The sequence below is a fragment of the Diceros bicornis genome, chromosome 5 (assembly GCF_020826845.1).
Source record: "Diceros bicornis minor isolate mBicDic1 chromosome 5, mDicBic1.mat.cur, whole genome shotgun sequence".
In the NCBI taxonomy this organism is placed as follows: domain Eukaryota; kingdom Metazoa; phylum Chordata; class Mammalia; order Perissodactyla; family Rhinocerotidae; genus Diceros; species Diceros bicornis.
This window is the reverse complement of record NC_080744.1, coordinates 1,874,472-1,899,406: the sequence shown is the minus strand read 5'-3', so window position 1 is coordinate 1,899,406 and position 24,935 is coordinate 1,874,472. Positions and strand designations below refer to the sequence as shown.

General features: G+C 36.6%; 1 protein-coding gene across 4 annotated transcripts in view; it reads right to left on the bottom strand.

The window, feature by feature from the left end:
• The window catches only part of SOS2 (SOS Ras/Rho guanine nucleotide exchange factor 2), a 93,657-nt gene that overhangs the window by 52,053 nt on the left and 16,669 nt on the right, over positions 1 to 24,935 (bottom strand). For 2 of the 4 annotated variants that reach the window (XM_058540613.1, XM_058540616.1), the window contains exons 2-7: positions 21,025 to 21,150; positions 18,420 to 18,551; positions 17,399 to 17,563; positions 7,003 to 7,206; positions 4,213 to 4,356; positions 1,196 to 1,306 (exon numbers count right to left, since the gene is read on the bottom strand). In XM_058540613.1, the coding sequence (XP_058396596.1) occupies positions 1,196 to 1,306; positions 4,213 to 4,356; positions 7,003 to 7,206; positions 17,399 to 17,563; positions 18,420 to 18,551; positions 21,025 to 21,150 (882 nt within the window). Of the gene's footprint in view, positions 1 to 1,195; positions 1,307 to 4,212; positions 4,357 to 7,002; positions 7,207 to 17,398; positions 17,564 to 18,419; positions 18,552 to 21,024; positions 21,151 to 23,174; positions 23,254 to 24,935 lie in introns of those variants that run through there. The other 2 variants (XM_058540614.1, XM_058540615.1) reach the window with 2 other exon arrangements.

Here is a 24,935-nt window from a genome sequence, read left to right as displayed (position 1 = left end):
TAAGTGTGGTTTTAAACATTTATATTTAAAGTGCTTGTGGGATATCCAAGTGAATTAGTTCACAGGGAGCTGGTTATATGAAAGTGTATATACACACACCCACACCCAGTGCTCAGAAGAGAGTTACGACTGGAAAACACAAACAGGAAGTCATCAGCATACAGGCCGTAACTACAGCAAAGGGTATGGATAAAGTCACCATGGAGAGCACAGAGGACAGGAAAGCAGGGGCTGATGACAGAAGCTGGATAACACCTGCAATTAAGGAGCCTGAGAAGAAGAAATCAGAGAAGATGGAAATTAGGAGAAAGTAGTATACTGAGGCCAAAGGGCCAAGAGGAGGACTAAAAAATACTACAGACATAAATATGAGATCAGCAGCCACTGGATTTGGTAGTTAAGTTCATTGTCAAGGGCAGTTTTTAGTGTTAGATCTTGACTAGAACACAGATGGTAGCAGTTTGATGAAGAATGGTGGAAAGTAATATGAAGACAACTGGCCACAAATGGAAAAAAATGACCAGGGTGGAGGGGGTTAGAGTGACGAAAGGTTTATTTATTTGCTTGTTTTGGGACAATAAAGATTTGACCATATTCATACGCTAACGGAGAAGAGCCAGTCTAGACGCAGGAAGTTTCTATAGCAATAAGTAGTCAAGGACCATCAATGCCAATGTAACCTTCATTAAGTGCTGAGAGAGTCAAAGTATAATTTTGTCTCTCTCCACTTACTTTCACTTTATCTAATTGCATTACTGACCAATTAACTTTCATACTCCCCATTAACATATTTATCTCCTTTAAATTATAGGCCTGATAGAGAAATCAGTATGAGTATACATGAGGATATTCTCCACAGTATGATTCCAGTTCTATTTCCTGCAAGGAATAAGATCTGAAACAGCTCTCCATACTCATCTCTATATCCCAGATCCAGAATCTGCCAGATTTTCCTGGTCAATCAGCACTTGTGATGGTATTCTCTAAAAGATTTCTACATTAAAAACAGATTGAAAGAACTCAAGACAGAAAACAGAACAATCTAAAATAGGCTTGGAATTAACATTTTGAAGGATTGGTGAAATATTTCCTCACTTGCTTTATGAAAGGATTCCAGAATTTCCAATATTTAAAGGATAAGATGGTGAAATATTTCTTTAGTTGCTTTACAAAAAAACATTCAATTTAAGTTTACCTGAAAGTGTAGAGCCACTGCCGGTCTAGCCATCAACTTACTGAAATATTCATTGAATTTTGGTGAAAGGATGTCCTGTGACAATGTTTCATACGGATCAAAAGCCTGCTCCTGTTTTTTAAAAAGGAAAATAAATTAGGCTTAAAGGAACATCTTTTCTACTAATATAGCACAGATTACTAAATTGGCAAATTTTTATTCAAGTCCTCAACTAAGTTTCTGAACTTTCTGCTCGGTACTGTTCAGAAACAAACAATAATTATGGCTGTAACTGGGAAATTTTTAAAAACGTAAGTAACAACTTTGTGCAATAGATGACAAGAAGCTACTGGTCTTAAAATACACCACTGACTTTATGGTCACAACTATTAAACTATTAAAATGCTTATACACATTTATCCCCAGTAAACAAAAAGTGTATTGATTAGTAAAAGAACGCTGGGATTTGAAATTTCAGTTAGGTTTATCTAGGTTGAAATGAGTTTATACTTAGGATACTTTCAAAGGAAGCAAAAAGTGATACCACTGTTTTATCCACTCTACACTTTTTAAAATTAGGAAAAAAAAGCAAAGACTAATATACAATAAAATAACAAAGCAGAAACTGCTTATATTTTGTCCAATGTTTATATGTAAATAAATTCTTATTATTTGATAATAATCAATATCCCCAATGTTTAGTTAGAATTAAGACATTTGTTTCATTTTTGTATTTTAAAAATACAGCATGTTTTCCAGAAAATAACAAGTAATGGCGAAGATGCAGAGAAATTGGAACCTTCATCCACCACCCGTGGGAACAGTGTAACCTCTGTGGAAAACAGTTTGGCAATTCCTCAAAAAGCTAACCAAAGAATTACCATTCAACCCAGCAATTCCGCTCCGAGGTATATACCCAAAAGAATTGAAAACAGGTGCTCAAATAGATACTTATATGCCAATGCTCATTGCAGCATTATTCACAATAGCCAAAAGGTGAAAAACACAAGTGTCCATCAACAAATAAACGGATAAACAAAACATGATATAATCATACAATGAAATATTATTCAGCCACAGAAAGGATGGAGTTCTGATACATGCTAAGACATGGATGAACCTTGAAAACACTATGCTAAGTGAAGTAAGCAGACACAAGGAACAAATACTGCATGATTCTACTTATATCAAATATCTAGAATCAGCAAATTCATAAACAGAAAGCAGACTGGAGGTTACCAGGGGTTCGGGGAGGGGAGAAGAGGGAGCTACTGCTTAATGAGCAGAGTTTCTGTTTGAGGTGATGAAAAGTTTTGGAAATAGACAGTGGTAATGGTTGTATAATATTGTGGATTTAATTAAAGCCACTGAATTGTACACTTAAAACTGGTTAAAATGGCAAATTTGTTATATATATTTTACCACAATAAAAAGCAAAACAAAAGTTAGAAAATACATTACGGTTTTGAACCATATCTTTAAGAGTACAGCAAGCAATCAGACTACAAATTAATATGCTAAGATATCACAATATAAAAACTTTCTAATAAGAACTAAGGATGAATATTTTGGGTAAGCATTAGTAACTGAATATTTCTATACTATCAGTTTCATTGTCTACAAAAGCAATGTATATTTTTAGAAAAATATAGGCAGAGATTTTAAAATTAGGAAATTTACATGAAATCTAAAGAGAGCACTTTTAAAAGAAATAAAAATGGGGGGGGGCAGTGGTGTAATGGTTAAGTTCACGCGCTCCACTTCAGTGGCCTGGGGTTCGTGGGCTCAGATCCCGGGCATGGACCTATGCACCGCTTATCAAACCATGCTGTGGCAGGCGTTTCACATATAAAGTAGAGGAAGATGGGCACGGATGTTAGCCAAGGGCCAATCTTCCTCAGCAAAAAGAGGAGGATTGGCAACGGATGTTAGCTCAGGGCTGATCTTCCTTGCCAAAAAACATAAAAATAAAAATGACCAATGAGTATGCAAATATGTTCAACATCATTAGTTTTTTAAAAAGAAAAGCATAATTAAAGAACAATGAGATGCTGTTTTCTTCCCATTAGACTGGCAAAAACGAATGGGATAATACCCAGACTTAGTGAAGGTGTGAGGAAAAAGAGGGCCTGGATATACTGGAACTTATCTGGAAGTAAATTTGGTGAAATGTTTCAAAGTTCTAAAAATGTACCTAGTCTTTAGTAGTGCAATTCCACTTCCAGGAATATATCCTAAAATAATTATTAGACTATAAAGGCATAGTTTAAATATGTTTTTTGCAGTACTGTTTACAATAATAAAAAAAATACAAACAACTTACATCCTTAATGACAATAGTTAAAAGTATGTAATGGTGTCACCATGTAACATGGTACTTATTCAGACTTTAAAAATTGTATTGAAGTACACTTATTAACATGGAAAATATTCATGATATTTTGAATGAAAAATGCAGGTTATATAACAGTAAGATCCTATTTTTGTAAATACACATAGGTTTGTATGTATGTGCAGAAAAATATTTGTAAGAATAATAAATGTTATAAGGATAATTTATCTCTAGGTGTTGCAAAATGGAGTGATTTTTATTTATATTTGTCTCTATTTTTCTGAATATTTTTACAATGAGCTACATTATTTTTATAGTCATTTAAAAGACAACAAAATGATTTTCACTTTGGGAAAAAAATTAAAATACAAACTTCCTTTTCAATTTTTGGAAATTAAACTAAAATCCACAAAAGCTCAACTGCTACAGTCAATAAAATTTCTTTTCTTTCACCTTAAATGGACTTGCTGTTAAAAAAAAATCCTAAACATTGTTCTATCAACTTTCACTATAAATATTAACATAAATACATTACAAAGTGTCACTATAAATACAACATAAATTTTAGTTTGCTATTGATTAAATCTTAAGTTTTTTTTATAGTAGCTAGCAGTGTCTTCTAATTTTCACAAAAAATATTTTACTAAATTTCTTAATACAACATTTAGGACTTACATGAGAATATAAAGTAGTTTTGTAAACTTACTTCTGCCAAATCTTCAAAACAGCTGCCAGCTAAGGGATGAGGACTGCTTTCATCAGTCATTTCAACTGTATCTTCAATCAAACCTAAAAGTTTCACGGTCAATTCATGTATATCTGAAATGTTACTGAAAATCTTTTCAATATCCTGAAAGAAAAAAAAAAATGTTAAGACGTGAGGCTGAGAATTTTTTTTAAAAAGTACTAAATATAATGTAAATAATATAACTGTTAATGGTGTATTTTCACCCAATCACATACTAATATATTCCAAGACACATAATATATTCTAAAACATAGCAAAAGTCAATGGAAAGGAAGGGAAATAAAAAACCTCTGAGATTACATACAGTAAATTTACTGGAAAACACAGATTCTAGATAGTTCTGTTCAATAATTCTAAAATCTCATATTGTGGATGATTCTAAGCAACTCTTTACATAAAGAATCCTGGTATCTGAGTATTTTAAAACTGGTTAAGTTGCTGAAAGTCTTAATCAGGTCTTACAGAGCTGGTAATGACAAGCGTTGGGATCAACATGAAGATCCGACTCCTAACCCACACACAATCTTGTTTTGCTATTTGTGGCCTGTGTCCTGGATTCGAGGAGGAATTAAAGATTTCATTCAAGCTCGTACGTGTGAATTATATCTGGGTTAAGACATGTGAAGTCCTCTGGACACAAACAGACCATATGACTGATTATCTAGGTTATGGCCAACTATTATTCACTCTGGTATCCTGTAATGGAAACATCACGGGCTATGGAACCTGACAGAGCTGAGCTTGGATCCTGGTCCCACCACTTGCTACATGAATGAGCTGGATTAGGATGATAATGACAATAATAACAGCTAACATTTCTTGGTCACTTATTATGTTCCAGGCACTGTTTTAAGTACTTGACATGTAATTTCATAACAGCTTTATTAGATAGATACTATCATCATCCTCATTTTACAAATGTGGAAACAGAGGAACAGAGCAGTTAAGTAATTTGCCCAGGGTCACATAGCTGGTATACCAATACCTACTTCATAAGATTCTTAAGAGGATTAAATGAGGTGATTTCTACAAAAAGCTCCTGATACATATGAGGCCCTCCACAAACGTGACCTTTTTGAAGACAGAGGAGTAGGGCCCAAAGGAGTGAATTAAGATCTTGAGTCATTCATTCCTTTATCAAATATTTGCTGAGTACTATGCTCTGATCTCAGATGGTCTATATCTCAAAAGTTTACAGTCTAGTCTATGCTGAAAAAACATAACAGCTATGGAGATAGAGAAAAAAGAGCATCTTTCTCTTGACCCTTTAGTATTATAATGGAAATTTTCTACCAAACTGGCACTAATTCAGTGAAAAGAGACCCATAAAAATTAATTCCTGAGGGGGGCCAGCCCGGTGGCTCAAGCGGTTGGGTGCACATGCTCTGCTGCGGCGGCCCGGGGTTCGTCGGTTTGGATCCTGGGCATGCACAGACGCACTGCTTGTCGAGCCATGCTGTGGCGGCATCCCATATAAAGTAGAGGAAGATGGGCATGGATGTTAGCTCAGGGCCAGTCTTCCTCAGAAAAAAGAGGAGGATTGGCATCAGATGTTAGCTCAGGGCTGATCTTCCTCACACACACACACAAAAAAATTAATTCCTGAGGAATGAAAACTGATGGGACACAGAAAAGGCAAAGAAGATAATATTAGCATTAGGTTTTTACTCTTCATACCACTATAGACAAAACCCAACTATACTGTAGTATAAAAGAACCCAAATTCACGTTCAACCTCTATAACAAACCTATCAAGTCGTAACTATTTTGTGTCTATTTCCTCACCAGTAAGGCAGAGATGATAAGACCTGCCCTACCGATCTCAGAGGACTGTTACAAGGGTCACATGAAATAGGACAGTACTCTAAAAAACATGAAATGCTCACTACTCAAGGCAGTGTGTCTAGTGGGAGTTATTATCAAATGTAAAACTAAACACATGTACAAAAGAAAAAGGATAGAAGCCAATTAAACACCTTAAATTATCACTGAAACTCATTCTTTTGGAAAAGAATGAAAAAAGCCCCATCAGTTCCTAATCTTAAGCACTCAGCCAGCATCACTCCTGTTCACTCATGTAATAGTTACTCGGGGGAGGAAGTCAGGAGGTAAAAGAAAGGCTGAGGATTTAAAGTGAAGGACAAACCCAGAGGCACCTAAGGAAAAACAAATCATGGGATAAAAGAAGCAAAGAAAAAGAAAACCTTTTATTTACAAGACACTGTTTGTCCAGCTGGATTCCTCGGAGCTGACTTTACAAAGAGTTGGACAGGGCCCCCCGGATCCTGTCCTGTCACCCACTCCCACCCGGTCTTCAACAGGCAGCTCTGCCTCTGTTTATGTCACATTCTGCATACACTTTTATTCTGGAGAAGTTCCACTGTTAAAACTCTAAACTACCGCCTTAAAGTACTTACCAAAAGACAAAAAAAGCATAAGTCTTTCTTTTCTAGACCATACATCTTTTTCACCATCTTCAAATGAATGACTATAAATCTCAGATACTGCAGAGCAGAAAATGATTTCATTCCAGTGTAATCACCCTTTCTAATTTTGTGTCTAATTTTCACTGTCATTGTACTTATTACATTAGTATAACAATTCATGTATTTTAAAAACCCACAAATACTACATATACGAATATTTTTGTTTTATATACTCATAAAGTATATAAAGTTACTATTTGTGATTTTAAGCTGCTATTTGACTTCTGGGGTAGGCAGAATTTCAAACCCAAAAAGTACTTACAGAAGGTTTAAACAGCTTTCTGTCAGAAAGAAAGGCTTCTCGAAATACTTTTATGATCATATTTAGTTCCCGCAGATACTGTCTTTCTTCTGCAATTTCAGTTCTGACAAGGTCATAGTAGTTTAATTCACCTGAAGAACTAGGCTCATCCTCACAGAGAGAAACCAAACCTATGTCATCCTGATCAAACATGTCCATCAAAACCTGAGAAATACAAATCAATAATGTATAAACTTATTTTCCTTACTTTTATAAAACCACCTCAAAGTACTTGGAATTAAAACATTATTAAACAATGAGAGTTGTGTGTATTTACAGCCTAATTTAGATGAGAAAATTCAAAATGAGAAATACGAATAGTTAAAGGCGGAAAATGTTCAAATGAAACTTGATATGGAAAAATAAGTATTTCTGGAAATAAGATAAACCTAATAGTGAAATATATATATATGTGCATGTGTGTGTATACATATGTAATACATATACATACACACACACATATACATGTATAAACACATGTATACAATAGCAAAACAGAGCATATCTTTGGAGAACAACCTGAGCTAAAAATCCCAGTTCAACCACTTACTCACCTATGACTACAGACAAGTTATTTGTTCTTTTGAAAGTCAGACTCCTTATATATAAAATGTACTGATGAAAGAATTCAATGAGGTAATGTACATAAAATGCATACTACATCTGGCAAATAGTAGGCATTCAAAATGGTAGTTCCTTGTCCTATAGTAAGGATGGTTGTATGCACTTGGGTAGAATTCAAAGGAGAAAAATGAAATGATACTATTGTAGAGGCACATGATAGATTAATGGTATGATGCTTTTCTGATGCATATTTACTACATCACCAACTGCTATTACGTTCAGTTGTTAAAACCAAGCATCTCACAGATGCTTAAACTGCTGTAGTGACAATTTCCCCTTTCAGAAGACAGTCAAGATTGTTACTACGGACTTAAGTCAACCAACAGGCAAGAACTAGTGGTATCAAAAGCAATAGGAAAAAGGTGACCATATGTTTTAGAATTAAAAATAGTTCAATAAGAAAATAAAAATTGGACCTACTTAACTATATATTCAAGACTGACTAAAAACTACTTTCTGGGAGTTCAGGAAATAAGAAAGGCACAATTCCAAACAGGAAGCTTCAAAAAGTAAAACAGTTTCAAGGGGATGAGAAGAAATTCTGACAACACAATATGAGACACTCATTCATTCATTCACTCTGAAAAACATCTACTGATCACCAGGAATTGTGCCAAGTGTTGGTAAAATACAGCAGTGAACAAAATGAACAAGAACCCTGCCCTCCTGACCTTGTTGACTAATTCAGAAATATTTCTTAAACCTGGTCAGTTCTTTCTCCCTACTGCATGTTTTCAACTATTAAACAAGCACTATCTCTTGCGAGGATACTCAAGTCTTGCAACATGATCTCCCTGCCATTGGTGTTCCCAACTCCATTTCCAAAATTATGTTCCTAAACCAAATTTGTGTCATACCCTACATGAAAACGATACTGGTATTCGTTGTCTTCAGCAAAAAATCCTAATTTCTCGAGGATAAAGGCCATTCACAATCTAACCCAGCCCATTTCCCTAGCCCCATCTCCTGCGACACTGGAAACCCCTCTCCTCCTCACTGCCCACTCATGACACCTACTCTCTTGCCACTGAGCATCATCACCCCCAGTTCCCAGCCACTTTACACCTTTCAAGAAACCACTGGAAAATACCGTATGATCTCACTCATAAAAAGAACATAAAAACAACAACAAACAATCACATAGAGACAGAGATTGGAATGGTGGTTACCAGAGGGCAGGAGGCGAGGGAGGAGGGTGAAAGGGGTGATTAGGCACATGTGTGTGGTGATGGGTTGTAATTAGTGTTTGGGTGGTGAACAGGATGTAATCTATGCAGAAATAGAAGTGTAATGATGTACACCTGAAATTTACACAATGGTATAAACCAATGTTACTGCACTAAGAAAATTAATTAATTAAAAAGAAAACAATAAAGAAACCCCTGCGGCTGAACAGGGACTTGGCTGATGAAATCTGATCTTAAACAGACATGCAGAAGAACTGAAGGTATGACAGAATAGTTTTCTCTTCCCCACCAGAGAATTTCATGCCCCTCCATGACTCTTTTTACAGGTAAAAGCAATTAAATGCTAAATGATTATAGTTTCAGAAATAAGAGAGACCAAATCCTCACAACAAACTGACAAGTGATCACACAGACCCTGTCTGGGCACTGGGAAACTCATTTCTCATAAAACTGTTCATTCATTTTTATAAAATTCTAATTAGGTGAAATGTCTTTCTCATACAACATTAAAATGGCTTCGCTGTTGACTTTCATTCATCAATTTCTAATTCTGCCTTCTGGACTACATTAAATATTTCCTTCTGGCTTACCTGTTTTTCAGAATAAGTCATTCAGTTATCTGAAGCATTTTCCATGTACTGAATCTTCACCTTTCAAGACTTTAAAAAACAATCTTGATGTGAAAAGATTTTCAGATCCCATTTTATATTGTTTTTAGACTACGATTTCTAAAACTAAAGACAACAGTCTAGATTTGGTCTGACCAACACAGTACAATGAAACGCCCACCTTCTTTATTCTATATGCTGTTCTTTTATAATTTCAGCAATGACTTATTTGGCACCCATGTCACTCTGTTTACTTATCAACCTTGCAGATGTCTCAACTCCCTAGGACTTTTCACATGAGGTACTACTGTGTTGTATCTTTGATTTCTTTTTTTTTTTTTTTAAAGATTTTATTTATTTATTTATTTTCCCCCCAAAGCCCCAGTAGATAGTCGTATGTCATAGCTGCACATCCTTCTAGTTGCTGTATGTGGGACGTGGCCTCAGCATGGCCGGAGAAGCGGTGCATCGGTGCGCGCCCGGGATCCAAACCCGGGCCGCCAGCAGCGGAGCGCGTGCACTTAACCACTAAGCCATGGGGCCGGCCCCAATATATCTTTGATTTCTTACAACTTGTGCTGTTGATTTTTTTTTTCATATAAGTTTGAACTCAAATTTATCCCTAGAAAATTTCATACTGTTATTGAGAGTATGCCCCAGAATATCAAGATGTTATAGAAATCTGGTTTTGTCATTCAGCATTTTAGATATCCTATCAAGCTTTTTGTAATGTATGAAAACCTGAGAAACTTTTTGTTGGAATTATTTACTAAAAATACTGAAAAAGACAGTATAAGAAATGAGGTTTCTCATGTATGTTATTAGAGGTATTCTTCTAAGTTAATAAATTACCACTTTTTTTCCATTATGGTCTTTTAGTCAGCTATTATTTCATCTCTTGTCTAATTCAGGAGACAACAGACTCTATCTGTAAAGTACTAGAGGGTAAATATTTTAGGGTTGTGGGCCATACAGTCTCTCTTGCAACTACTCACCTTTGCCTTTGTAGCAGGAAGGCAGCCATAAACAAATAAGTGTGGGCTATGTTCCAGTAAAACTTTATTTACAAAAACAGGCAGTGGGGTCTATATGGCCTATGGGCTATAAGTTTGCCCATCCATTTCTAACCTGATCTCAAGTTTGTCACAAGAGACTGTCATATGCTTAGCTGGAATGCAGATGACTTTATCTGTGGGTCTAGTCATGCGAATGGAGTAATGAGATTAGTGTGACTTGGTGTGATCTTACTAATCTAAACTGATTTCTAGTGATCACTATTTCAAGAGCTCACAAACCATCTCTTTAACAAGCTATTCGAATAAATTATTTCCAAGAATCTGTATAATTTGCCAGAAAGGAACTTGAGAATCAACCTTTTTTCTTTACATTTACAAATAAAAGCAACAGTTGACTATTATGAGGTATTCTGACACATCAAAGATTGCCGAGAATAATTAGACCATCACAGGAAAGAACTGTGGAGCTCAACCCGTACTATACATGTCACTATTAAAGAAAATGATATTCAGGCTGAGAAAATAGAACAGACGTACTTAAGAGGAAAATTGATGTTTAAGAAAGGCAAGAGAGAGTAAGCGCACAGAGCCACTCTGAAGTTCATTTCTCCCGGCCCAGATGTAATAGGAATTGAGTTCTATGTTTTTTCTTTCATGGTAATATTACTCCCACTGTTCTAAGAACGGGCTCTACTTCTTCATTGTTCTTGTTATGAACATGACCAAAAAATGCTTCTTATTGTCCTAACATTTCTTCTGATCCTTAACTCATTCGGGCTTTAGCTTTCTTTACAAGTCTAATAGTTTACAAATATATACAATACATGTATGTTCTTTTAACAGGTATCTTTTGTGCATTTACTACGTGTGAGATGCTGTGGATTTTAAGACGAAATCATGATTCTTATCCTTAGAAATTTAAATACAATTTAGGTGCTTATATAGGACAGAGAGAAGATTACTAATGGAGGACTGAAGCCAGTGGAAGAGATTCTGATAGAGGAATCAGGGAGAGTTGGGAAAAGCTATGTAAAAAAACTGTATTTGAGCTAAGTGGTGAAAATGGCTAGGGATCTGTCAGATGAATAAATGTTAGAGTTGGAAGGGAAGGGAGGTAAGAGAAGACATTCTAGACAGAGGACGACAGAAGGAACTGACCAGATTTAAGACATATATCTGAGTTAGAGTTAACAGGATTTGGGGACTGATTTGATATAGAAGTTGGAGAAGTGGTAGGTTTAGGGTAATGACCAATTTTCCAATTATGAAGACCAAGTTGGTGATGCCGTTATTGGTGATTATGAGGTGAAATATATGTCTATAGGTTTGGTCAGACAGGGAGGTATCTAGCAAGCCTTATACTTGTCTAGAGTCCAGAAAGATACTGAGGCTAGAGGTGAACATTTAAGGAGTCATTATCATCTAGGTAGTAACTGAAAAACATCTAAAATGGGCTCACTCAGGAGAAAGTATAGCAGACATTTCAGACTGGTGGCCTGATAGTGAATAGGGTCTTCAGGTTTGTTTCTTAAAATTCTGGATTACTTGCCATCTATTTATATTTACAAATCTGAAAATTTCACATAAAAATCTCGATTCCAGACTCTTCTCGAAAAAAGAAAATGAAAATGCCTGACACAAAATAGCTGGTATTGAACACTGCCCTTCGTCTTTCAGTACACGCACCTTCCAGTGTGTCACAATCCTCACTGCTTCTTACAGATTCCCATCATGTTGCCTGCCTGACCACTGTGGCATTTAAATTCAGGACTTTTGGTATGCTGTGACCAAAACAGTTACAAAAATAGAAGCCTGCCATGAGTGGTGGAGAAGGCGAGTGGTGGAGAAGGAGGCCTTACTGACAGAGTGGTGTATCAGAAGCCAAGGGAAGAGAAAGTTCTAAGAAGCAGAGAATGGTCAGCTGTGTCAATAACAAGAGAAAACAAGAAGAGGCTAGGAGGTCATTAGTGAGAGCAGTTTCAATAGAGTAATGGGCTTGAGAAAGGAGAGGGAGTAAGAAGTTAGAGATAGCAAGGACAGACTACTTTAAAAATATTCTCTGGGGGCTGGCCCCGTGTCATAGCAGTTAGGTGGCACGCTCTACTTCAGCGGCTCAGGGTTCACGGGTTCAGATCCTGGGTGCAGACCTACGTACCGCTTATCAAGCCATGCTGTGGCGGTGTCCCATATACACAATAGAGGAAGATGGGCATGGATGTTAGGCCAGGGCCAATCTTCCTCAGCAAAAACAGGAGGATTGGCAACAGATGTTAGCTCAGGGCTTATCTTCCTCACACACACAAAAAGAGTCATGGAAAAGGTGAACCTCAAATATGGTATAAAATCTCTCCTTCCCACAGTTCCTCAACAGTTCCGTTCAAGGCCAATGGAGAGGTGAGGGGGAGAGGAATGGGGCAAATCAGGTAAGAATCCCTGCAGGCTGAGGGTGGGAAAAGCTGTGGTGGCCCACCTCAGGGTGTCAGATCCTGAGTGGAGTAAGGAGGGTGTCTGTAGAGGGGGCCAACCTAACACAGGATCCATCGGGATAAAGAGACCATCCACAATAGGGCAGCTTGATGCAGGGTGCTGGAGCCTGAGTGGGTAAGGAGGGCATCTGCATGGGAAGCTGGCCCAGCAGCAGCCCCACACAGGATTGTCAGAGCCTGAGCGGAGTAAGGAGAGCGTATACAAAGCAGGAGAGGGGTTTCTAGGCCAAAATAGGGTTAAAGAGGGTGTCTACACCAGTGGGGGGAGAGAAGACTGCTGGGAGATTAGTTATATACAGAAGAATTGATCAAATAAGAAAATATAGGGCCAGTCCCATGGCTTAGCGGTTAAGTGCGCGCACTCCGCTGCTGGCAGCCCGGGTTCGGATCCCAGGCGCGCACCGACACACCGCTTCTCAGGCCATGCTGAGGCCGCGTCCCACATACAGCAACTAGAAGGATGTGCAACTATGACATACAACTATCTACTGGGGCTTTGGCGGAAAAAATAAATAAATAAAATTATTAAAAAAAAAAAGAAAATATATCAAGAAAAATGGGAGCCACCTTTCTCACTGTCAGAGAAGGGAGTTACAAATATGAAAAAGAGAAGGCTAAAATGAACCCCATTATTCATTTTGGAGTGGAGAGAACTGTGAACTTATATAAAGATAGATAAAAAACAGAGACGTACATGTATACATATAATGTATACACAAATATATATATATGCACATGCGCACACGCACACACACACACATTCCCTAACTCTGGCCTCTAAGAGACCAGAGCAGGGACACTCCAACAGCAATGAGCTCATCTAGCACCCAGATCTTAGTTTCTAAATACCATTCTCCACTACAAGGAACCATACTTTTTTAGAAAACAACTAATTCCAGACTTCAGCAGCAGGTAAAGAACAAGTTGAACTTGGAATATCTTGTGTCAAAAGACAGTGTTCAAAGAACTTAGGACAGAGAAGACAACTTGAAGGAGTTCCCACTGGCCAAATCTGGGACAATCTGAATATCAAAACAAATAATAAAGTAACTGATTATGGCCCACTGAATAAAATAACAATCCATGAGTCCATATTAAAATAAACAAATGAATAAATTTAGTGTGATAAGGAACAAGATATTCACACAGCCTCAAAATATTCCACAAAATATTTATTAATTACAAAAGGAAAAAGAATACTTCAAAGTAGGGAAGCCTGGCAGACAACTCCTTAATCAAACAATCAAAGTGAACGTCACCAGTAACGGGACACATCAAAATGGTGTGCCATGTGAGAAAATGCAATGAGAAGCACAACATCACTTCTATGATATTCCTTCCATGGATCCATAACCTGAATCTAATAAAGAGAAAACATCAGAAAAAACTAAAGCAAGGGGCATTTTAAACAATAACTGGTATAATTCTTAAAAGTGTCAAGGCCATAAGTGTTGAGGGAAGAATAAGGAACTGTTCCAGACCGAAGCAGGAGAAAAAAGACGTACAACAACTAAATACAACATGTGATTCTGGAGTGCATCATTTTGCTATAAAAGGACATCATTGGGACAAGTGGCAAAACTTGAATGAGATCTGGGGATTAGAAGGCATAATGTGTCAACGTTAGTTTCCTGGATTTTCACTGTCATACTGGGGTTATGGAGGAGTATGTTTTTGTTTGTAGGACATATTAAACTATACTGGCAACTTACTCTCAAGTGGTTCAGGGCACAGGGGAGTACTTTTATTGTACTTGCAACATATAATATATATAATTTCTAAAAGTTTGAGATAGAAACAAAATAAAAAAATGTAATCACAATTTTAGAAGTCAAGATAGTCACGTCAGCATCATAGCAGAGTGACCTTAGTCTCTCCCCACTAAGATACAACCAAATGGACATTCGTTAACCAACAGAGAATACCCACACAGCACAAAAGGACGTCTGAGAGATCCACGCAGCCATACGTCTGAAGGTGGGGGTACTAGATCCCCGGGAAGCTGTGGAAGGAGGTGAGCGGTCTCCTCCCCCTCCCCAGCGGCAGCAATCTAGGTCTCGGGTTCCAAAGGGATGGACAACAGGAGATTCTAAGAGGAGGTGGGGGAACAGGCAGGCCTCAACACGAACACTTTTACTTTTGGAGCTGCATCTCAGTCCGTGGGAACGCTCTACACCGAAGCAGCTCAGCCACCGCATGGGCACCCCTACCAAGCCCAGCAGTCCAGGCAGGCTGCCAGTGAGTGCAGAGTAGGCTCAGGCATGAGAAAGAAAACACCCCCAGCCCTCCCCTCCTGCCTGGTGCACCAGTTCGGCTGGTCAGCCAGGGCAGCGGATCTGCACCAGAGCACCTGCGCCTGTGTGTGTGACCCGCCAGGCAGCGGTGGCCAGCAGGCAGATGCAGATGAGCCCTATCAGCACAACTTCCAGTAGATGGGCACAACTTCCAGCAGATGTGGCAGGTTCAGAAAACACAGCTCCTGCTTCCCCAATGGTGGCAGGTGGAATCTGCGACCAGATACAACCACTGTGCGCTGGCAAATGTCCACTTTATCAAACATCATGAAAAAATACATTAACACTCCGGATCAGAAGGAAAATGACGACAGAAACCAATCCCGAAGACACAGAAATTTACAATCTAAGTGAGAGAGAATTCAAAATAGTTATCATAAAGAAATTCAATGAGTTACAAGAGAACTCAGAAAGTCAGCTCAATGAACTCAGGAATAAAATTAATAAGCAGAAGGAATTCTTCACAAAAGAGACTGAAACTCTAAAACAAACAAACAAATGCTGGAGATGAAGAATACAATGAATGAGATAAAAAAACAATCTAGAAACCTTGAAAAACAGAGCTGACATTAGGGAGGACAGATTTAGTAATTCAGAAGACAGAAATATAGAAATGCTTAGGTGGACATGGAGAGAGAACTAAGACTTAAAAAAAGTGAAGAAATTCTCTGAGCAACATCCAACTCAATTAGGAAATGCAACATAAAGATTACAGGTACTCCAGAGGGAGAAAGGAGCAGGGAGCTTGTTCAAAGAAATAGTAGCTAAGAACTTCCCAAACCTGGAAAAGGAACTGAACTTACAAGCAAATGAAGCCAATAGAACTCCTAATTACATCAATGCAAAAAGACCTTCTCCAAGGCATATATTAGTAAAACTGGTGAAAGTCAACGACAAAGAAAAAATGTTAAGGGCAGCAAGACAGAAGAGAATAATCTACAAAGGAACCCCTATCAGGCTTTCAGCAAAAACTTTACAGGCTAGGAGAGAGTGGAATGTATATTCAAAGTACTGAAAGATAATTTTAGAAGTCAAAATAGAAATAACAAGGAATTTCTATGAAATTGAAGTGAAATACCATTTTTGAGACTGTAGCATGCATACAGTACAATGGCTCTCAATCATAACTGCACATCAGAATCACCTGGAATGCTTTCAAAAAATTTGAAAATACTGAGGCTTGGAGGCCCAACCTAGGCCAAGTAAACCAAAATCTCTGGGGGTGAGACACAGGCATTACTATTCTTTAAAAGCTTTCTGGTAATTCTGATGTGCAGTCCAAGTAGAGAACCACTGGCATGCGCAAGATCCTGGGGGTCATTCACTCCTAGAGGTCTAGTTTAGGTATCTCCTCTGTAAAGAAGAGTTCCTAGTCTCCCCTAAGCCAGAGTTGATTCCTTTCTCTGCTGCACCTCTGATTTATCTGTATAACAGCTTTAATTACATTGTACTGCAATTATTTGTTTATAATATTTTTATTTCCCACTAAAATCAATTCCTTCTAACAACAGGATTGCTGACTTGTTCACTGTTTTATCTTCAATGCTCAGGACAGTGACCGGCACATAAGAGGTACTCAAAAATGTTGATTTAAAAAGTAAGTAAAACAAAGAAAAAGTAGAAAGGGAAGAAAAGGAGGAGAGAGGAAATTAAAGACTCAATTTCTTTCCTCAGTAGCTTATAGTCAAGATAGAAGAAAACTAATCACAAAAACACTACCAGAAAGAATAAACTTTGGCATTGCAAAGTCTTTTTCTCTCCACCTGTGCCCCACTAAACTATTCTGTGAAACCACAGTATGTTTTACAAAATTACTTCTTATACTTAAAAGTATCTGAATACTCTGTATATATATTTTCCTTCTAAAAATATAAAACTCAAACTACTTTTCTTAAACTGCTTTGAGGCTTTGAGTGTTTCTTCCTGTAGGAAGACTCTTGATGGAAAAAAAAGAGATTCCCATCCTGTCATATGCTGAAAAACTTGGAAATGCGGTTAGTCTATAAAGCCAGCATTTTTCTTTCTTTCAATACCAGGAACTATAAAAATTACTAATATAATCATGTATAAAAAAAGACAAAGGTAGAAGTGATGTATAATCATTATTTTTCAAGTAAAGTTTAAATACCTTTTAACACTTACCTTATCTGCACACATTGACACTTTAATGTCCTGCTGAGATATTTCATAGTGTCGGATATTAAAAACATAATTACCAGCCAATTTCAAAATATCAGCTGAGATATACTCTAGTACAGCCACAATATACAGGGACACATGGTAGTCCACTTTGTACCCTAAAACCTCCTGTGGAAAAAATATACAATTTAATTCCAAAAAATGGCATTGTCACTAGCAGTTAAACACTTAAAATTTAACATTCTTGCTTATAAAGAACGTTTTATAAACAAAATGTCTAAACTTACAGGTACCACAGGATATAAAAGGAGCCACTGCTCCAGTATCAGGAGTTTTTCTTTTTAAAGAGAGATCTAATCTAACAAATCAGCGTTTAGTATCAAACAAAGAGAGAGCTCATTCTAATACAGAAATCTTGGGCTGGCCTTCACTGAAAACCTTTTAATTAATACACTGTCCAAAATCCATTTGACAACTATCTGCTATCTGCAAGGATCTTGCTTTAACCAATATCAACAAATTATAATGGTTTCCATGGGGGGGGTGGGCAGTGTCTTGAAATTGCTACCAATGGGGTATTCAAATCCATGTACACCAAATATTTTCTATAGGCTAAATATTCCCTAGCCTACTTTTCCAATGTACATAAAAATATCTGTAATAAACAGATTAATTTAAAAACAGTTCTGAACTCACAGTAGCTTTTGACATTCTGTATTTTCTCAACCAACAAAAGGCTGAAAATTAGACAGGGGTAGTAGTCATCAGAAGATGCCACAAAGATGCATTACTGCTTATCATTAACTTTTAATATTATTTGAAAGGCAATCTGATTTTATCAAAGTATATTTATTTTTATTTTGTACACATATTAAGAAATATATATATGTATGTAAAAGTATATGCAAGTGCACATACACAATAACCCAGATCATGCTATATAAACACTATATAAATACACCAATACTATATAAAGTATTATTTGTTACAAAGAACTTCCTCAATGTTGAAGTGTTTTTATTACCTTCAAAGAAGGATGGATTTTGTCCACAGGCAGTAAGAGAGGGTGTCTTCGTTTTCGTTTCTCTATGGCAGATTGTGCATCAGCAATAGCCCACTTATCAATTGGATGTGGAAAGGTCTTTTGAACTCGTTCCTGTTCAGATCACAACAGTACTATTGTTAATAGTTGTAGTATTGTTAATAGAAATGCTCATCAAAGAAAATTCATACAAAACTAAACTTTATCATCATCCTTAATGCTAGCAGATAATAGTGACATAACATATCCTGATTCCAATAATAATTTTTGTAATGAACTTCAAAAAAAAAAAAAAAAATCAGGGCCAGCCCCATGGCCTAGCGTTAAGTTCGGCGTGCTCTGCTTCAGCGGCATAGGTTCAGTTCCCGGGCGTGGACCTACACCACTCGTTGGCAGCCATGCTGTGGCAGTGACCCACATACAAAACAGAGGAAGATGCGCACAGATATTAGCTCAGGGTCAATCTTCCTCCAGCAAAAAGTGAAAGATTGGCAACAGATGTTAGCTCAGGGTGAATCTTCCTCAGCAAAAAAACTAAAATAAACAAATAAAATAAAAAAATATCAACAAGACTATCAAGATTTTTCCACATAATTCCCATGGGTAAAGAAACAGGTGAAGCTTAAACAGAAAGCTTTAAGTGTAAGCATAATTAAGATGGAAGTGGAAATAGTAAAAAGTAATAATATTAGGAGAGATTAAAGCTAGTGTGAAATACTCTATCAGTGATTTTATTGTAAGGTTTCTAGGGTTAAAATTTACCTAGCAGGAGTTGTTAACTCATTATTAACAATTATTATGCAGTCACTCACCTTTTGCTAATCTTAGAGCTTCAAACGTAGAGAAGAATTTTAAAAACGAGATATTACACACCTCTTAGAGGATCAAGTGGGTGATGGAGCTCAGAATGGTTTAAGAAAATACATCTCTTAGCAAAAACAACCCAAGCCTTTTAGGTTACTATTATGGTTCATCTACTCTTAAATTTAACCAGTGATTGGCATGAATAATAACTAATGATATCTGAATCAAACTCCAATTTAGCAGGATTTCCTATATTTAAAATTATATTCTCAGTTTTTAGCATATTTAACTATTTCAAAATATGCTTTTATTATATTTATTTAATGTCCAACTCTTACAGCAGAGAATAGGGAAACAAATGCTTCAATTCTCAGAGGCCCTGAAAATCTTAACAGCTCAATTACTCCAAATTAAGATTTTCCTTTATACTGGAAGTTGTTGCCTTATTATAAACAATTTTCAAAAGAAAGGTGATGTAAACAGTATAGCGACAAAAGTAATTTTTGAAAACTGTACTGATAGATATTTCTAAAAAAATCTAAAAATACTCCCATGTAACCAAGCCATAACAAATATTTTAGCATTAATTCACACATAATATTTTAGAGGTATATATGTATTTTTTTTAATGTTTCTTCTTCTTTTTTTTTGCAGGGGAAGATTTGCCCTAAGCTAACATCTGTCGCCAATCTTCCTCCTTTTTCCTCCTTCCCCCTGCAAAGCCCCAGTACGTAGTTGCGTATAGTTGTAAATTCTTCTAGTTCTTGTACGTGAGCCACCGCCACAGCTTGGCTACTGACAAACAAGTGGTGTGGTTCCGTGCCTGGGAAGCGAATCTGGGCCACCGAGGTGGAGCGCACCAAACTTGAATCACTAGGCCATCAGGGCTAGCTCCATATGTGTGTATTTTTAATCAATTAGTAAATATCCTTAAGATTTATACTAGTCCTTTATTGAGATAATATGTATATGCAGTAAAATGAACAGATCTTAAGTGTATGATTCAGTGAGTTATGAAAAATGCTTACACCTGCATAACCATCACCCTAAACAAAATACAGAACATTTCTATCATCTCAGTCTCCACCCTTCACAGGGAGCCACCATCCTGATTTCTATCACCAGTAATTTTAGCTGTTTCTGAACTTCATATAAATGTACCATACAGTCTGTACTCTCTGGGGTCTGGCTTTTTTTGCTCCATATAATGTCTGTGAATTGTAGCTATGTTATTGCACATATCAATAGTTTGTTCTCTTATTTTAGTTTCCACAATTGAGAATGATATAGATTTTTTTAAGGGTTTTTTTGTGTGTGTGTGAGGAAGACTGTCCCAGAGCTAACATCTGTTGCCAATCTTCCTCTTTTTGCTTGAGGAAGATTGTCGCTGAGCTAACATTTGTGCCCATCTTCCTCTATTTTGTGTATGAGAGATGTCATCACAGCATGGCTTTACGAGCAGTGTGTAGGTCCGCATCCAAGATCCAAACTCACAAACCCCAGGCCACTGAAGTGGAGGGCGCAAACTTAACCATTATGCCACTGGGCTGGCCCCCTCCTCTATTTTTTTGGTACGTGGGACGCTGCCACAGCATGGCTCAATGAGCGGTGTGTAGGTCCGCACCCAGGATCCGAACCTGAGAACCCATGGCTGCTGAAGCGGAGCATGTGAACTTAACCACTATGCCACCGGGTCTGCCCCACAGAATGATATCGATTTAGATACAAAAATTAATTGGTACAGTAGTTCAGTGACTTTTTGAAATAATAAAGTAATTTTTACCTCCACATCTTGAACAGTCCTTGGTTGAGCCATGCATAATTTATTAAGCAGCTGAAAAATCAGCTCTTCAATATAATAGAGAGATTCTTCATTAGCTGAGAGATTGGGATGTACTTGCTCCTGAACCTTTAAAAAAAGAAAGTTCTCAGTTAAAGTATAGGTGAAATAATATTTATTGAACAAAAGTCAGAGAATCTTATCTATAACTAATTTATTAGAATGGGTACTCAAATAAAACACAAAAAAATGAAAGAAAAGAAAACACCTGTCTTTGTTGGTCTCTATAAACTTTTCTTAACCCACAGAGCAGTGGCTCTTAAACTTTTTTGGACTCTATGAAATTCTGTTGAAAGCCACTGGCTCCCCTCCTCCTGACCACCAAAAAAGCATACACAAAGAAAATATTCTATATGATTTCAGAGGAATCATGGACAGCCTGCAGTTAACCAACAGATCTACAAGAAGTCTATGAACACTGTCATGAATCTCAGCAATAGAGCTCTCTCTGAATAACCATACTACTTTACACATTACAGAGCTGCTCTGTGAAGTAGGCACTAGTTCACTTTCTCTTGCAGTGTGATGTGCTCCTTACTGTTGCCACATGGCTGTGCTGAGCCTTCTTTGTTGTTAAATTTTTTAAAGTTGGAACCTACTAATCTGTCCTAAAAAATAATCCAGTCAAACTACATATGAGGAATAAGGTAAAAAAATAGGGCCTAGAATATAGTAGGTGTCATGTAAAACTTGTTGAAAGAATGATTGAGAGAAATAAGTATTGCTCTAACTTTTCATGCCGTGGTATTAGAAGGATATCAGTGCCACTGACATAAAAAATAATAGAAAACTTAGTCTCAGTTATCTCAAAAAACTGAATCCGTAATTAAAAACCTTCCCACAAAGAAAATAGCATGAAGTTGTCTACTTCATCTAAATTCTCAAAATTTAGCATAACATTGTTCATTATCCCCTCTTATATTTTGTAAACCCATAGGATCTATAGTGAAGTCCCTTCTTTCATTTGTAATACTAGTTATTTGTGTGTTCATTCTTTTTCTCATTCAGTATCTTAGAAGTTTATTAATCTTATTAATCTTTTCAAGAACCAACTTTTGGCTTTGTTGATCCTCTCTATTTTACCTTAGTTTTATATTTCATTTATATCTGCTCATCTTCATTTTTTCTTCTGCTTTTTATTTAGTTCTTTTTTCTAAGTTCTTGAGATGGATACTTAGCTCATTATTTTTCAACCTTTCTTCTTCTATAATATGTATATTTTCTCTATGAATTACTTTTGTAAAAAAACCCACAGATTTTGATATGGAACATATTTTTTAAATCATCCAGTTCAAAATAGCTTCCAATTTCCATTATGGTTTCTTCTTTGACCTTTAGAATTTATAAGTATATTTCTTAATTTCTAAACATATGGGGTTTTTTTAAGGTTTTTTTTTACTGATTTCTAGAATCATCACACTGTGGTCAGAAACCGTACTTTCTATGATTTCAGTTTTCTGAAATTTGTTGAGACTTGCTTTTATAGCTCATTATATGGGCCTTAGATGGCTTCAGTGATAAATTCACCAAACATTTAAGGAAGAAATGCAACAATCTTAAGCAAACTTTCCCAGAAAATAAAAAAAGAACAAGACAGACTTTCCAACTTATTTTGAGCTAGTCTTGATTAAAAAAACCTCAAAAAGAAATATGAAAAGTATAGGCCATTTTCACTCACGAACCTAGAAACAAAAGCCTAAAAAGCAAAGTACTTCATATTAACAGATTAAAAAAGAAAAATAATATGATGTAGAAAAGATGGAGAAAAGCATCTAAAAAAATTCAACATTCATTCATAGTAAAATCTACTGAATTTACTTAATTTGGTAAAGGATATCTACAAAAAAGCTATAATAAACATCATAGATGTGAAATACTGAACGCTTTCCTTTTGAGATCAGGAAAAAGGCAAGGCTACTCACTGTTATCATTTCTATTGCACATTGGACTAGAGGTCCTGGCTAGTGCAGTATGGCAAGAATAAGAAATAAAAGTATAAAAATTAGAAAGAAACAAACAAATTTACAGATGATTTGATTGCCCACCTTGCCTGGGCCACAGGGTGCCCAGACATTTATTTGGTTAAACGTTACCTCTGAGTGTGCCTGTGAGGGTGTTTCTGGATGAGATTAACATTTGAATTGGTACTCAGATTGCCCTCCCCAATGTGGGTGGACCTCACGCAGTCCCTTGAAGGCCGAATAGAATAAAAGGTTGAGTAAGCAAGAATTCTTTCTCTGCCTGACCATCTTTGAGCCAGGATTTTGGGCTTCTGCCTTTGGACTAGGACTAGAAATGTAACATCAGCTCTCCTAGGTCTCCAGCTTATTGACTACACATCTTGGACTTCTCTGCCTCTGAGAGAGAGAAAGGGAAAGAGAGAGAGAGAGAGAACGTATGTGTTTCTGTTTCTCTGGAGACCCCAGACTAATATACCTGTGAAGGAAAATAAAAAATATTGTACAGATAAATTATTTTAATTCATAAAAAATAAAATATTATTTCTATGTAACAGCAACAAAATTAGAAAAATTTAAAATAATATCATTTACAATAGAATAAGTAATATATCATGTACCTTGGAATAAATCTTACAAGAGAAGTATAAGATCCCTAGGGAGAAAACTATAGACTCAGAGAGAAATTAAAAATCTAAATAAATGAAATATAATACCATGTTCATGAATTAACAGACTTAATATTACAAATATATCAATTCTCCTCAAACTGATCCATGGAGTTAATAAAATCACAGTCAAAACCAAAAAAGTTGTTTTGCTGAAATTAACAAGCTAATTTCAAAACTTATGTGGGAATGCAAAAGGCTAAGAAAATCAGTCACATACTCTTCAAGAAGTACAAGTACTTGCTCCAATTGTTACTGGGATTCATTACAAAGCTACAGTCATTAAGTATGTGATACCAGGTGGCCTAGTGGTTAAGTTCCACACTCTCTGTTTCAGTAGCCCAGGTTCAGTTCCCTGGGCACAGACCACTTGTTAGCAGCCATGCTGTGGCAGTGGCCCACATACAAAATAGAGGAAGACTGGCAACAGATGTTAGCTCAGAGCAAATCTTCCCCAAGCAAAAAGAGGAAGATTGGTGACAGATGTTAGCTCAGGGCGATTCTGCCTCACCAAAAAAAAAAAAAAGAATGTGATATTGGTATAATGATAAACAAACAAATGAACAGAACCCAAGAGAGAGGACAGAAACAAACCCATAGGTATATGGACTCTTGATTTACAACTAAAGTGGCACTGTAGAGCCAGGAGGGTGGGAGGCTGTCGTGGGAAGGTGAGGGAAGTGGATGAATAGTGAACAACTGGATACTCATATAGGGAAGGATGAAACTCAACTCCTATTCACACTTTACACAAAAATCAATTCCAGTTGGATTTTTTAGACCTATTAAAGAGACCTAATGAAGTTGTGATAATATAAAACAAGATAATATCTTCACGACCTCAGGATAGGAAAGGGTTTCCTAAACAGGACACAAAAATTACTACCCATAAAGGAAACGACTGATAAACTTAACTACACTAAAATTTAAAACTTATGTTCATCAAAAGACACCTTTGAGAAAGCAAAACGGTAAGTTACAGAGTTGGAGAAGACCTATGTAACAAATATAACAAAAGGGCTCACATCCAGAACATATAAAGAACTCCTAAAAATTCAGAAAAAAATGATAAAAATCCCAACAGTAAAAAATGGGCAAAAAATACTTAAACCAGCACTTCACAAAGACGAAATTCAAATGGCCAATAAACATGAAAAGGTGCTCTAGCTCTTCAGTAATCAGGAAAATGCAAATTAAACCACAATGAAAACTATTACCCACTTACCAG